The 15,193-nt window shown below is 36.4% G+C and overlaps 2 protein-coding genes and 1 long non-coding RNA gene across 11 annotated transcripts in view; 2 read left to right on the top strand and 1 right to left on the bottom strand.

Annotated features, from left to right (window-relative positions):
• The first annotated feature begins 588 nt into the window (after positions 1 to 588).
• Positions 589 to 2,584, top strand: LOC101744913 (negative elongation factor B). The gene has a single exon (XM_004933349.5). The coding sequence runs from the start codon at positions 744 to 746 to the stop codon at positions 2,505 to 2,507; it is 1,764 nt and encodes a 587-aa protein (XP_004933406.1). The 5' UTR covers positions 589 to 743; the 3' UTR covers positions 2,508 to 2,584.
• Positions 2,585 to 4,788: 2,204 nt separating this feature from the next.
• Positions 4,789 to 15,193, bottom strand: part of LOC101744009 (uncharacterized) — a 53,450-nt gene continuing 43,045 nt past the window's right edge. For 5 of the 9 annotated variants that reach the window (XM_062673974.1, XM_062673975.1, XM_062673976.1 and 2 more), the window contains 12 exons: positions 15,028 to 15,112; positions 14,851 to 14,954; positions 14,438 to 14,762; positions 14,204 to 14,364; positions 13,528 to 13,706; positions 13,301 to 13,440; positions 11,761 to 12,021; positions 11,111 to 11,261; positions 8,700 to 8,948; positions 7,668 to 7,843; positions 6,655 to 6,792; positions 4,789 to 5,605 (listed from right to left, as the gene is read on the bottom strand). In XM_062673974.1, coding sequence (XP_062529958.1) covers positions 5,425 to 5,605; positions 6,655 to 6,792; positions 7,668 to 7,843; positions 8,700 to 8,948; positions 11,111 to 11,261; positions 11,761 to 12,021; positions 13,301 to 13,440; positions 13,528 to 13,706; positions 14,204 to 14,364; positions 14,438 to 14,762; positions 14,851 to 14,954; positions 15,028 to 15,112 — 2,150 coding nt within the window. In that variant the 3' untranslated portion in view covers positions 4,789 to 5,424. The remainder of the gene's footprint in view (positions 5,606 to 6,654; positions 6,793 to 7,667; positions 7,844 to 8,699; positions 8,949 to 11,110; positions 11,262 to 11,760; positions 12,022 to 13,300; positions 13,441 to 13,527; positions 13,707 to 14,203; positions 14,365 to 14,437; positions 14,763 to 14,850; positions 14,955 to 15,027; positions 15,113 to 15,193) is intronic. The other 4 variants (XM_062673977.1, XM_038017720.2, XM_038017724.2 and 1 more) reach the window with 2 other exon arrangements.
• On the top strand, positions 11,142 to 13,188 carry LOC134200671 (uncharacterized). Its single transcript, XR_009975683.1, has 2 exons — positions 11,142 to 11,330; positions 12,881 to 13,188. It is a non-coding gene; the product is annotated as an uncharacterized LOC134200671 (long non-coding RNA).

The raw sequence follows: 15,193 nt of genomic DNA, 5'->3' as shown, positions 1-15,193 counted from the left end.
GAAACAAAGACGCTGGACTTAACTTCTCGGGCTCCTCCAAAAAGTACACTGAAAAATCTTAGTAAATGACCACCGTTTTACTGAGATTAGATTTCATCTCATATCATCTCATTTAATTTCATCCTAGTTGATTAATGTCTCAAATTAATCATTTTCATTTCATTTCACTCCATAATATCATTTTTCATAAAATCAAGAATATAGATTAAAATAAGACATGACTTAAAAGTCACAGTTACCAGGTCATAAAATCTCTTAAAAAAAAAAGTAATAACGGTGGTTTATTAGCTGTTTAATATCTGTGAAATTGCACAAATGTGGGAAAATGAAACAAAGCCGCTGGACGTAAATTCTCGGGATCTCCAAAAAGTCCACTTAAAAAGCCTTAGTAGATAACCACCATTTTACTGAGATTATATTTCATCCCATATCATCTCATCTCATTGTATTTCATACCATGTTATTAATTAACCAACTTCATTTTATTTCACTTCAAATTTTCATTTTTCATATATAAGAATATATATGAGTAGGCGTATGGTATGACATATTTGCCTTTCCAGTTAAAAAAATAAAACTACTGCTCGATGTCAAACGTCAATATATGCTTAATGTCAGTTGCTTGTCAATAATTTCTAAGCAGGAAACTAATTTATGTTATTTTCTGTTGTTGTTAACTTTATTTAAGATTTATTTGTGTTGATTTATTAAATGAACTGAAAAACTGAATTAAATTAAGATCGATGGCGTCGTCAAGTAAACTACCAGGCACTGGTCTAGAAGAAGTGGGAGTACCAGGACAAACTTTCTTGCGAGATGCTCTGACAAGCTGTACCGACCCATTGAAAGCTATTGAAGAGTTTCAACTTGAAAACGGTATTTTATTGCCTTCTTTAAGGCCGATGCTGCCTTTACTAGACCTCCATGGCGTTCGGCGGCTTGACTTTCATACATCAGTTCTGGAGGAATTACGTGAAAAACTCATTGCCCACATCAACGAGCTTGGCAATAAAGATAACAAGGATAATGACAAAAAACTCAAAGAACTGCTATCTAAAAGCTTCCCAGTCGTCAGAGTTAAAGCTTTAAGACCTGTTATAATGGGTATTCTTAAAAATATCCCACATATAGATGATAAGTATCTAAGGGTACTAGTTCGCGACAGAGAACTGTACAATGACACAGATACTGAGGTGAAGCGTCAAATATGGCAAGACAACCAGTCACTGTTTGGAGATGAAGTTTCTCCACTCCTCAGTCAGTACATCAGGGAGAAAGAAGATGTTCTGTTTGATCATGAAAATCTTACAAATCTATTTTTTTCCCCTTCCCCAAAAGTAAGGAGACAAGGTGCAGTTGTTCAGAAACTTGCCCACATGATAGGTACTAGTGTTAAGTTATATGACATGGTGTTACAATTCCTGAGAACATTATTCTTAAGAACTAGAAATGTTCATTATTGTACATTAAGAGCAGAGCTTCTCATGGCCTTGCATGACCTAGAAGTTCAAGACATCATATCTGTAGACCCTTGTCATAAATTCACATGGTGTTTGGATGCTTGTATCAGGGAAAGGAATGTAGACATTAAAAGATCTAGGGAACTGCAAGGTTTTTTAGACAGTATTAAAAAGGGACAGGAGCAAGTTCTAGGAGATCTTTCTATGACGTTATGCGACCCTTATGCTATCAATTTCTTAGCAACGTCAGCTATCAAAATTTTACAACATTTAATAAACACTGAAGGGCTACCTCGAGATAGTACAGTTTTAATACTACTGCTAAGAATGTTGGCATTAGGGTTGAGCGCTTGGGTAATGATCGATTCTCAAGAATTCAAAGAGCCAAAATTAGATAGTCAATGTGTCACAAAATACTTGCCTGCCTTGATGTCATTGATGGTGGATGATCAAGTGAGAGCACTACATAATAAGTTACCTCCAGATGAAAGAGAGTCTGCCATCACTACGATAGAGCACTCGGGACCTCCACCTGATGCTTGTGAAGCCTATATGAGAGAAAGCTCAGTTTGTGGTGTTATTGCAATGTACTACACACTGCATGCAGCCAAATTACGTGACCGTGGTGCCTTACTTCGCATTCTTAGTATTCTCGGTAGTTGTAAAGATGGTAGAGCATATGAAGACCCATTTTTGCATGCTTTAGTGGCACTTCTAGTACAGTTACCTGATGAGTTCCAAGGAGAAGATTTTAGTACTGTATTATTTGATGAATTCTTCTTTGCTGGACTATCTAAGGATAATGTGACAAGACACTTATTGAAATTGCTGTGGTATATTCATCCAAAATTACCAGAGACTAGAATTCAAACTCTTATGAAAGCGCTGCAGCCTGGAACTCAGCATAATGAATCTGTACATAAATTATATGAGACTTTACAACAGAAATTAAATGCGCAAACAGAACCCGGTCCGAGTGCAACTGAAATGGAATATCTGGACTCCCCGTTAATGAGTGTACGCACGCCAGCACCATATCATATGTAGCAAATATTCATTGTTCATTATTTACTTTTAAGTTATAGACATTATATAAATTATATAAATATTAAAACAATTTAAAACATGTTTTCTTGCAAAACATTCCAAACAAAATTATTGTCTTTTCTTAGATTTATAAGTCAGCAGTCAGTTGATTGTCTGTGGTTCTGGCATTGCTTTCGTCCATGAGCGATGGTTACAAAGGGGGTCCATTAGAATGTCTGCATAAAAGGGCAATAATTTTGTTTTTAAGGTTGACCAAAGGGAGACCAAAATTTCCCTGACAGAAGCATTTAAACCAACACCAAACCGTGCGTTCGTCTCCAGTGTTCACTCTATACACGTCATTAATGTTGTGAGGCGTTTCTGCGGCATTGATGCCGCGACGAAACTCGTTTTCCATAATTACTATTTACGTGTCCCGGCAATATTATAAAACGGCAATTTCATAGGCAAAGATCTATTACTCGTACAATTAATATAAATATGATAGTGCTGGTAATTATGTAGGTAACTAATATAATAGGGGTTAAAGTATGAAATTGCTGTTGTATTGTAATAGGTACTTCGAATTGACATAGAACCTTCATGGTTTGAGATTTTTGAGTGAAACGTTTTTCAAATGGTACCTATGATGTTCTTCTTTTCAAAATTTTCATTCATGAGTATTGTTGGTAAGGTAACGTTAAACTAAGCCGCTAATTCCTGGGTACTTTAGCTCGGATCAGCTTCTACCATCTCTTTTACTTCATTTTTATTCACATGTGTGGGCGGTCTTCCACGTGGTTCGTTCTTGAAATAAAAATTTCCATCACGAAAGCGTTTAGACCGAAATCGCACGGTGCGTTCAGTAGCAGCCCCCTCTCCAAACGCAACATTGATATTGCGAACTGTTTCTGCAATGCTATGGTCGGTATACACTACAACGATTTATCGTAGCGATGTGACTGCACAGTTTATCGTACGTCCGTTGAGTGTCCACAGTCCACACGTCAACGATATCTGCATCGATCGTCAGTTCTCTGCAGAAGCTCAGACTGTAAACATGTCGTCCGCGATAGAAAATGATGACGCGCTTGCGATAGCCTGGCTTATTTCGTGCAAAAATCACGTAGTGTGTGGTGTAAGGAGTGGCTTCTTAAAAGAAAGTCATACTCTCACATAAATTTATTAAATAAGTTGAAATTTTGAATTTAGTCTAAAAAACAGACCAATTTTGACGCGACTTACACTGATAGGTAGCTGATGATATAAAGAGTAGCTTAGGCTACTTTTTAGACTAGCGCGGCGGCTCACTCCGCGGCACTTCCCGCGATTATTGTAGTACCGCGGATAACACCACGGGGTCCAGCTAGTCAATAATAATCATTTTCATCCTCCATATTTGATATAGACCGCCTTGGTATTTCTTCATCATGTGAAAAATTCATCAAGTCGAAATAGGTACCACAAACGAGGAACATAGACTTAATCTCCGGCTCCGGATTTTAAAAACTTTGGCTTTGTCGAGTTATTTCTTGTAAGAAGTCCGGAGGCTATTTAATTTCTTTACTACCGTATCCGTATTGGCATTAGGATCAATAGGTTTGTACTTAATAATTAGTCTATCATTTTTCTTGTTGTCGTCATGATAATCTTTTCTTTTCTTATTTCACAAGCAAATTTCATTTTTATAGCTCTGGATATACAGGAAAAAAAATCAGACATCAGCACGGCATTATGTATATTTATGTCGATGTGCTGAGCACGCTAGCACGCTACGAACAGCCCATCTCATCCTGCACACACCTCACCCCTGCCCTGAGTGGCAGGGAGCTTCAGCCCGAGCAGTGGGGTTCGCCCCGGTTCTTCTTGCTCTTGCTCTTGACGCGTCCGCTTACAACAAGATTTGTGAACGAACTGAGCGATTGGACCAACTTCCGTCCACACGTTACGATAACTGCACAAACGAACTGTGCAGTTAAATCGCTACGATAAATCGTTGTAGTGTGTACAAGCTATTAGTCAGAACTCTTTTTCAAAAATCACTCGAATTTTCGAAGTATCCATCTTTCTTGTCTAAGCTGAATAAAAAAACACCTGAAAGTCGATAATCGAATGTAGCACATTTTTTAAAAAAAGAACCTCAGAACCTTAGAACCCATTTAAAAAAGTTTCACTCATAAATCTCAAACCATGAAGGTTCTATGTCAATTCGAAGTACCTATCTATTACAATAAAACGGCAATTTCATACTTTAACTCTATTATTAAGGAGCAGGTAAGGTGTGAATGAAATCAAACAATGATTTACTGCAAAACATTTATTAGTAGCAGCTTAATTAAACATGATGAAAAATTTTAAAATAAAAATTCGTAAGCATTCTTGTTAACTTCTGTTAATAGCCATTTCACGGAATCTGAGCATGTTTATGGCAGTTGCGTTAATTTATTAGAATTGCTTTTCGTTAATTCTTTTTACAGTAAATTAAATTTAATAAATCAATATTGTATTTTATGAAAATCTGCACCGAAACGAAAAGTTGATTGTATCTTATTAAATTATAATGATTTTAATATACCATCCTTCGATCCATATAAAAAATACGTAAAATCAAAATTTGCATTTTATTTGTAATTTTATGATAATTCTCATTATTCCGTGTATTCGGAGCTATTTTGAAACTTTTGCATTCTCTAGTTACGTTAGAAAATTAAAAAAAAACATATTTCTAAGAAAATCGATTCGGTTACCATTGTCATTATCTGTCGCAATGGATTTCACAGATAGCTAGTTCGATACAATTATGAATTAAATATAAAACGAAATTAATTATTTATGGACTTTAACAAAACAATTCTTCATTACAAGTTAACCCATCAAAACAGAATCAGTGCAGATATTCACATAATCGATCGAGTGTGATGTATATTTCTAATGTGAGTTATTGTCGATTGTCGCGACGTTCGGGTTTCATGTCAAGAGAGTGCAGAGAGCGAAGGGATCGTGAACGCTCGAAAAGCGAAGGATCCGTGTAAATTGGCTCGCTGCCGTCGTCAAAGGCGCTTGCAAGACGACCTGATGAGCCGGCCTCCTCACCTTCCCCAAATGTTCTTCCAAGACCACTAGAATATTTAATTATAACATTATTTCTCGAATAAAGATTTTTAACAGCTTAGTAAAGGTATTGTCACCCCATATGGATAGAGACAGAAATTAGGTTAGACTCATAAAACGCCTGGGTGAAGCAAAAATGCGTTTCAATTAAATAACAATAACCATAATAATTATAAGCCTTTTATTTCATACTAGCGACCCGCCCTCGCTTCGCTTCGGAAACATTAAAACACACATGAAACCAAAAAAAAAATAAAAAAAGTAGCCCATGTTCATCAGGGACAATGTCGGCTTCTAATGGAAAAAGAATTTTTCAAATCGGTCCAGTAGTTTCGGAGCCTATTCGAAACAAACAAACAAACAAATCTTTCCTCTTTATAATATTAGTATAGATATAGACACCGGATAGGAACGTTTTCCTTATTATAAAAAAATATTAATTCTATTCGAGGTATAAAGAAAATAATTATTCGGGTATACATTTTTTATTATGATTTTTTTATTGATAATAATAAAATAAAAAAGATATTCCAAAACAAATTAATATACACTAAAAACAATAATCATCGAAATCGGTTGGCGTGATATTGAGTTATTTATCTATTTGTCGCGCACGTACTTAATGCAAATTTAAGGCTTTTATGGTTCTCATTGATACCATTAGCAGAACTGGACTAAATTGAAATGAGCTCAAACGGAAAGCGTCAGCTTTCTAATAAAAAAAAAAATCATCAAAATCGATTCACCTAGTCAAAAGTTATGAGGTAACAAACATAAAATCTTACGTTACGTTTTTTCCCGGTTAGGGTACCCCTCCGCATCGTCCCGTATGGAACTTCGTTCCAAAAATTGACGCAATGTAACATATGCGATTAATTAACTAATAAATATGTTTCTTGAATAACATTAGGGGTACTACTAGGCGTTTCAATTAAATAATTAAATAAAAACGGTAAGTAAATAAGGTAGGAATTACTTCGAATTAGTTCGAAAGAAATACCTATTTATCAAGATTTTATTATGAATCTGTTGTGTTCGTTTACCGAACAGTATTTACCTGAGCGAGAATGGTTTGTGTAAATGTGAAGCCGAGAATAAGGAAGGTCTCGTAGGTCTGGGTCCAGGAGTTACAGGGCGCAGTGGTGGAGCTGCCGATGATGCTTGAATATTCTTTCGAACGACTCTCCAATAACGCCTGATTTTTGAAAATAGACCGTTAATAAATTATTTAGCGAATTATGAAAGTTCAAAAAGGCTAAAAAGGCATTGCGTGATTTAAGACTGGTGGTAGGATCTCTTGTGAGTCCGCGATACCACCACCCTGCCTATTTCTGCCGTAAAGCAGTAATGCGTTTCGGTTTGGAGGGTGGCGCAGCCGTTGTATACTTGAGACCTTAGAATTTATATTTTTTTTTTTTTTTTTTTTTTTTTTATTGCTTAGATGTGTGGACGAGCTCACAGCCCACCTGGTGTTAAGTGGTTACTGGAGCCCATAGACATCTACAACGTAAATGCGCCACCCACCTTGAGATATAAGTTGTAAGGTCTCAGTATAGTTACAACGGCTGCCCCACCCTTCAAACCGAAACGCATTACTGCTTCACGGCAGAAATAGACAGGGCGGTGGTACCTACCCGCGCGGACTCACAACAGGTCCTACCACCAGTAAAATATCTCAAGGTGGGTAGCGCATTTACGTTGTAGATGTCTATGGGCTCTATTAACAACTTAATACCAGGTGGGCTGTGAGCTCATCCACCTATTTAAGCAATAAAAAGATACCGCTACGCCACTGTAACCATTGTATATCATACCCCACTTAAGGACTTCGACAATGCCAGGAGCACAGTCAATCCGTTGCCTATTGGTAAACTAATTGAATTTAATTTATTACCTACTGTTCACAAAGCTTAGTTATTCTGCTTCTTATTTCTATGACCGGTTTGCTCTAATTATGGGCTCAGGCGCAATTGATATTGTACGCAAAAACATCACTAATGGTCATGAAAACAGCATTATTTTTATGTGGAACAAAACCAAACAGTTTATTGACCTAATATTTCCACTAACCTGTAAATGTAAAGCGCAGCAGTCATCATAGCCAACAATAAGGACAGTAGTACACAGAGAGCGACGAGCAGACTGCGGTAATGGTAAGGAGAAACGCATACACCGACGGCCGAAACAACCGGAGACGAATCCGACGAACCGTTCTCTTCTAGAAGCTCGTTGCGATTGTCGAACACCTAATAGAAGAAATTGATGATTTAAATTAATTTACGGTTCGATTTCGCGCTTATTACCGTCACGATGTTGGCCCGTGACCACGAAAACAGTAATCGGACGTCGGAAATAATAACAAAAATATTCTGTCATAATATTCCTCCTTGCGTCTTATTGCTCACTGCTGAGGGTCGTGACCACCCTTTTGTATCACCTTCGCACGCACAATCTTTTTCCATCTATTCTTGTCTCTGGCCGTGTTGTCGGACCAACGTATTGGGCTGCGCCCCCAGGAGTCCCCCCCCCCCATCTACTTTATCGGTCACGATGCGCCTCTCGAGATTGTTACCATCATTCCTTGCAATATGACCGAAGTATTCAAGGCCTGCTAAGACACTCGGGTGACAGTTGCGAGGACATATTAAGTTCTTGCAAAATTTATACGTTAGTCCGAAATGCAGTCCACGTATCATAACATTAATATTCGTAAAAGTGGCTTAAATTATGTTCAAGATTAGCGAAAATCGAAAAAAATAATCATTTAACAAACAGGCTTCTTATAAAGCAAATTTAATACTATATAGGAATTTATATCTGTCATGGAATAATGATACCTATAACAGGTACTAATGTTCAGTGACGAAAAAAAAACAACAAAAAAATATCATATCATTTGAATCCATCATCATATTGAATGGACGTATGTATTACTTGTAGTTAATTTACATTGAAATAAACGCGCGCGCTTAAATATATTTAATTTTGGCAGTGATGAAATTGTCCAATTCAGATATTGTTGTATTAGAAGCAATTTAATACAACGTTTGTCAGATTTCCATCATTGTCAATCTCATTGAGAGAACGAAAATGTTTACTAACTTCAATCATTTTCCTGACATGACTCGGTGTCTCGACTTCGTCCTTGAGATATTTATCGACAGCGGCTTCCTCGTATGACACCTTATAGACTGCACCCTCATTATTGTCAGGTTTATCTACAGTTTTATTTGCGTCCTCAGACTTCGGTATTACTGTATCGTTGCCCTCAAAGCTGATTGTTGCGTTAACGTCACGACGTCGTCTCCCGAACGAAGGCTCCGAACGACCGGTGTGACTCGGACAGTACGCCTGAATAATATAAAAACAAAGAAATTAACGTAAAGTTATAATTCAAGCGTAATAATATGGTTTTCCTGAAGCTGAAAAAGAAGAAAGCTGAAAAAATCCGCTGGTAGAACTATTTATTATGCTTAAGTAGAAAAAACTAGCCGTACTCGCCCGCTTCGCTGGGCATTTAAAATTAACATTATTATTTATTGTCATTATTATTAGGCAGTCCAACAGTCATATAAAAGTTAGCCTATCCATTAAGTACATGTATTTTCTACATGGATACCAAGTCTCAAGTCAATCGGATGCATGGTTCAGTAGTTGTAAGGGAACATCCGTAAAAACCACTGTAGATTTATATATTAGTTTAGATTACTGTAATAAAAAACGGTAAGTTGTCTTTTCCGTTTAATTCATATTTTTATCCTTTTTCAGTTGTTAAAATTTTTTTTTATTTTTACCGGGATTGTCAATAAAACAAAATATAAAATGTACGGAACTGATAATTAGATCATCTTGTGAATTGCAACGTTTTAATTACTATGTCAACGCTTATTTACATTTAGATAAAATATCATGTAAGCGTATAGTAATAACAATCATTTGTCATGAGCATGTGGCATGATCTTCCTCAGCAAGCAGAAGTCAATAGCTCAGAATAGAAATGGTATCAATAAGGTCTGTTGATGTTTATTCAAAACTTGAGACTTGTGCATATGGAGAATAATGATACCTAAGGTTTCGCATTGCTCTTTATACCTCACAAAAAAATTGAAAATATCTTGTACCCAACACAAGACATTTGTTTAAAATTAAGATTAAATTCAATTTCCCAAGCAAAAGTTCCCAATTTGACTTCGATATGTATGTACCGATGTTTGTCTCTCTATATTGTTGCTTTGCGAGTGTCATTTCAGTTTCATCAACTTAAATCATAACGGCAAAAAGGAAATTTTCATTTCAAAATTACTAAGTATTTCATGTCAAGCCACAAGCTTGGTTTTTCTCATATACCATAAATCGCGGAAACACGTGGCATAAGAATCCGTACACACCGAATTCAAAATGTCTCTAACAAATTAACTAATTCCTCTGCGTATCAAATCTGGATCGAGTATTAGCTTCCTATAGTCAGCGAGGCAAAAAGGCGACCAAAATAACTATTCTATTAATTAATTTGCCGTGTAAAGTTGAGGTTTATGTGAACGAGTCTTATAGTCAAATGGATAACCCTTTGGTGACCCCATATAGTGGATGGAGGCCGATAACCGTATTTTTACTGCATTGACGTAATAACATGTTTTCGTTTATCTCCACTGGACAACATTTCCTAATGTTTAATTCAGCTAAACAATGACAAATGTGTCGGTCAACTGTTAATCAATTAGATTTCAAAGCAAAATGGTCCTTTCGTCATTTATAGTTTTAAATAATTGACATAGATACTGTTTAAAATTCCTAATATAACAATGAATTTTTGATATTATCGTCATAATACTGCTGAATTTCTTGTTATAATATTAATTTAAAAAAAAATTGAGCTGAATTTTTTGTAATTTGTTCATAGCGAACAGTACATAGTTTTTATTTATTTTGCTTGTAAATTTCTAAATATGAACTTCAATGGTTTATCTGAATAATATATTATGACTTTACAAGTAGTAAGCGGTGTGGAAACGAAAATTTCAATAAATATCAAATTAGTTATATTGGTGGTAGAACGTCTTGTGAGCCCGCACGAGAATGTACCACAAGCCTGCCTATTTCTGCCGTGAATTAGTAATGCGTTTCCGTTGGAAGAGTGGATCAACCGTTCTACTATAAAACTGTGACTTAAAACTCATATTACCTAGAAATAGCGACACTTACATTGTTGATATATTTATTTGGGCTCCTGTAACGACTTAACATGACCGTGAGTTCGTCTACTCATCTAAGCGATAAAAAAGAAACCTCTCTCCGGACAATCACATGATTCTAGGGAGCATCGCTCATGGACATCAGCAGTATAAGAGGCACAGCTGAGCCACCGTCAATACTAGTTATAGTTAGTATTTGTTCTTTCCTCTTTTTACTAATATCTTTTAATTTGAATATTAAATTATTTTCCATTCTAATGAATCAATCCATAATACCGCTTTTGAGATTAAAGAGTATGTACATATGTATGTACTACATACCGGTTGACAGCCATCCCGACAAGTGCGAACTGTCGCCTCAAACACTAGGAAATTAGACTCTGGTATCTTGAATGCGTTGAATCTGGCCTCGAGGGAATCACCATTGCGACCCTTATCCAATTCCGGGAACACATCCGGGTCCACTGGACATCTATAAAGTGTACACGAACTCAAATGATGTCGTACTCAATAAAAAAATTGCTTCTTTCTGATATCAAGGGTACGTACGTATGCCATGATATACATCTTCTATTCATCGTCTGATTTAAATCTTATTAGTATAGCTAAATAGACAAATTGAAAAATTAAACTTGATTTGAAAATGTTTTTTTGCTATTATTAACTGTGGTTCACCTATAAAGTTGAAATTCAGCCAATCAGTTAATCAAAGCGAACTGAAAAAAAAAACATTTTCTCCTTTGTTTTGTTGATACTTGGGAAGTGAAACTTGACCACCAACTTTTGCCTACTTTTTCTTTGTCTATTACCTATTATATTATAGTTCGCCGATTCATATAAGGGAAATGGTTTTTCGGTAATGTTCGAAGGAACATAAATAATTTTTACGTCCGCCTCATGTGCATTTCAATAATTAGTGTATTATAAAAATATTAGGTGTACACTTATACACTATACAAGTTTACACTTACCCAACTCTATCAATTAGCTGCACAGAACGTCCTGAATAAGGATCTCTAGCGATCACATTCGTAGCGAATATGTCTGTCGCATAATTATATCCGTCCTGAGCTTCGAGTCTAAATGTAAGCGGATCGCCGACGGCTATTGTGGTCGTGGGCCTTCCTTGATATAAGATCATGAGACGAACTTTAGAGTTCAGAGAGCTTTCTTCCGGTAGATATTCAATGGGTATAGGGCTCCCCGATCTGTCAATCAAATTGAATGCGAAACTACAGTGAGATTTAGAAATCTTTGTTTCTTTTGTGGTTTGATGACTTTGAATGACTTTCTTTTATTTGATTTATTTTATAGTTTTGTGAATCATAGTTTCCATCCACCGTAGATTTTCTTTTAATATAAACATGAACTATAATAATTATAATAAAAAAATATTCTTCTATTAGATACGTTTGTGTATCTTACAGACTCTTAATATTTGTACTTGCAATAGCTAAAGCTGCACCAGTGTGCTTAGTGCGAGCTTTGCTGCTACGTTTAGCTGCCTACGTTTGCCGCTAAGGGCGCTGTTCCAACTGCATACAAATTTGAGTTAACTTTTACGCTATCGAGAACGTTAAAAAACTCGCACTAAGCACATAGTATTGTTGAAGTTATTTAACAAACGCGTGTCGGTATATCATATATTCGACAACAGCCACGGCGCTCGACCATACTGGTAAATTCGATCGCGAATAGAATAGTTTTATGTATGGCCATTTGATATATGTCTGTTATTTTAATCTTCTAATTTGACTTTATAGATGAAAACCGTTCAAAGTCCACGTTAGTAGCCGTTAGTGAAATAACAGCACTCAAACAGCAAACGTTAACTTGCATTCCTAAATGTTAATCACATAAAACTACTAATTCTCACTATAAAATGAGTGAGTCAACAAACAAATCGAAACATCCCAAAATACACCACAGGTTACAGAAAACGTTCAAAACAAAATTTTAACTCAGCATAGTATGCAGTATTCGATATAGTTAGAGATGTTTTGGAACAAATCCAATTAGGTTACGTTGGGCAAACTAACATCACAGAAAAACAATTAGAATGTTATTTTTTACATTGAACGCTTGTTTCAGAAGACGACTCAGCGTAAAATTAATTGAACTTCTTAAGTTCAATCCAAGCATCAAAGATCGACATTAGTTTTTATGTACCCCTCCGATGTAAAATATGAAGAAGAAAAAAACAGACCGAAAAAAACAGTTCGCAAACCAACAGTAATTAATAATATAACATCATTTTTGTTATTTAAAAAACGTCTAGTTCACGTTTGAGGAATCAACTCCATAGCTTGTATATATAAAATGTTAAAAAACAAATCAATCCAAACGAACATGCTCGTCGTTTTGCTTTGAATAAAAATAAATTTTGAACTAAAGGAATATACCATATTTTTTAATGGCTCGTAATACGTTTTCGATGCTTCACTTTTCGTTTTATGAGAGAAGTTCTGTGGTAGTTCTTCTCATACAATATAGTCTACAAATGTAACTCACCCTGCCCCTATGTAGTTGGAGGTGACAACAGCCTCTGCCGGTCCCCGGAAGAGACAGGTCAAATTGAACCTTTTGTCTCGAGACGTTTGAACATTATCACTGAATTGTACCACTACAATGTTCGTCATGGTATCTCCATACTAATAAAAAGTATTAATATGAATAATTAGTTTGATAATGAAAACTTAAATTGCACTTTTAATGATATCTTAATGCAAATGCCTTACCCTTTGGGTACCGCATTCCGGGTAACCATGGGCCCCAGATATACGCAATAAATTAACCACACCACCATTGCCCCTGAAGAAGCATCTGTCATAAAATCCGTATGTATAAATGCGACCGTAGAATCCTTCGGGTAGTCGAAGGGTAAACTCCATTCCATCTTCGTTACAGACCTGTGATACTGTAGAGAAACACTCGAAATTATTATAAAAAAAATGATTTGTATATTATTACCGAAATTATGACTATTGTAACTCATTTCATCATTTTTATACCATACTTTAGTCAGTGGTTACCGTCAGTTATACCACCAGAAATGTCGGGAGTATAGCCGAAGCGATGAAGACTCTTTCAAACCTTGGAAGAAGATGTCATATCGCTCGAGCAACACCCTGGCGGGGATCACTCTTATTCTACTGTCATTAAATTCGTGATTACTATAACTAATAGTCTGACAACACTTCTTAGATATGGTAAATAAATCAGTGGTCAGCGTGAAATTAGAGGGTAGGTTAGGATAGATAAAAGTGAGGATGGAAAAGTTGGAGTAGTAGCTCGAAATGGCTAAGTTCACAAACCCGTATTTACTGATTGATACCTAGCCTATCAAATCCTCTAACCATTTCTAAATTGCTAAGCCAGTTCTAAATTGGTAAATCTAAAGAATATCAATTTTACCATCCAAACATTCTTCAGCCATGCGTCCAAGAGCTCTCTCATAAAAGTCATATTCATTGGCGGTATTGTCGAAATGTGCTGGGTTCGCTGCGTCCAACTCTCTGGTATCACGGTCGCTTAGTTCGCAGTTATCACGTGGTTCAACACCAAAACCCACGTCCCTGCGGGAATATCAAAATTAGAAAGAAATCTTCAAAGATGCATGAATATAGAAACCACGTAAAGAAACTCTACCTGAAGTTGAACGATCGGCATATAAAGTCACGAGCTTCAATGCATTCTCGTTGGCAATGAGCCAAAGACTGGGCTGTCGTAAACCGACGTACATATTTTCGCTGCATGCGTTGTCTACCAACTTGTCTGAAGCTGTCCTCCTCACATCTTGAGCCTTGCCATGGTCGCTGAAGCGGTGGTCTTCCTATAGGACCACCAATTGGACCTCCAATCGGACCACCAATCACACCCCCTATCGATCCACCAACAGGGCCTATCTGACCTGCAGGACCACCGATTGGACCGATAGGACCATCACTGTCATAACCACCGTATGTAGGACCACCTATGAATGAATTCATCGATTTAAGGAAATGATCAACACAATAAGAGATCTGAAATAAGAAATGCTTTGAAATGAATTCAACATTTACCAATCGGTCTTTCTAAGCCTGGCTGTGGATAAGTACCACGATACCCATTTGGTCTCTCTATTGGTCGTCGTATTCCAAAACTGGGTCTGGGTTCTGCAGGAAATCTGTACAATAAATAAGGTACAATTTAAAAACCATTGCTGCAATTTTAAAAAAGCGTAATAAATAACTTGATACCTATCCGGTCCTGGTCTCACGCCTCTGTCTGGAAAACGATCTGCTCCAGGAAAATCTTGACCGTAATAGCCTCCACGACTGTACCCTATTATACATGCGATGTTTTAAACAATCATATACAATTATACAACAATAGAATTACAAAAGTTTAGTTACATAACATTAA

Source organism: Bombyx mori, chromosome 19 (genome assembly GCF_030269925.1).
Source record: "Bombyx mori chromosome 19, ASM3026992v2".
Lineage (NCBI taxonomy): Eukaryota > Metazoa > Arthropoda > Insecta > Lepidoptera > Bombycidae > Bombyx > Bombyx mori.
The sequence above is the reverse complement of the archived record's forward strand: the minus strand, read 5'-3'. Positions and strand labels throughout refer to the sequence as shown.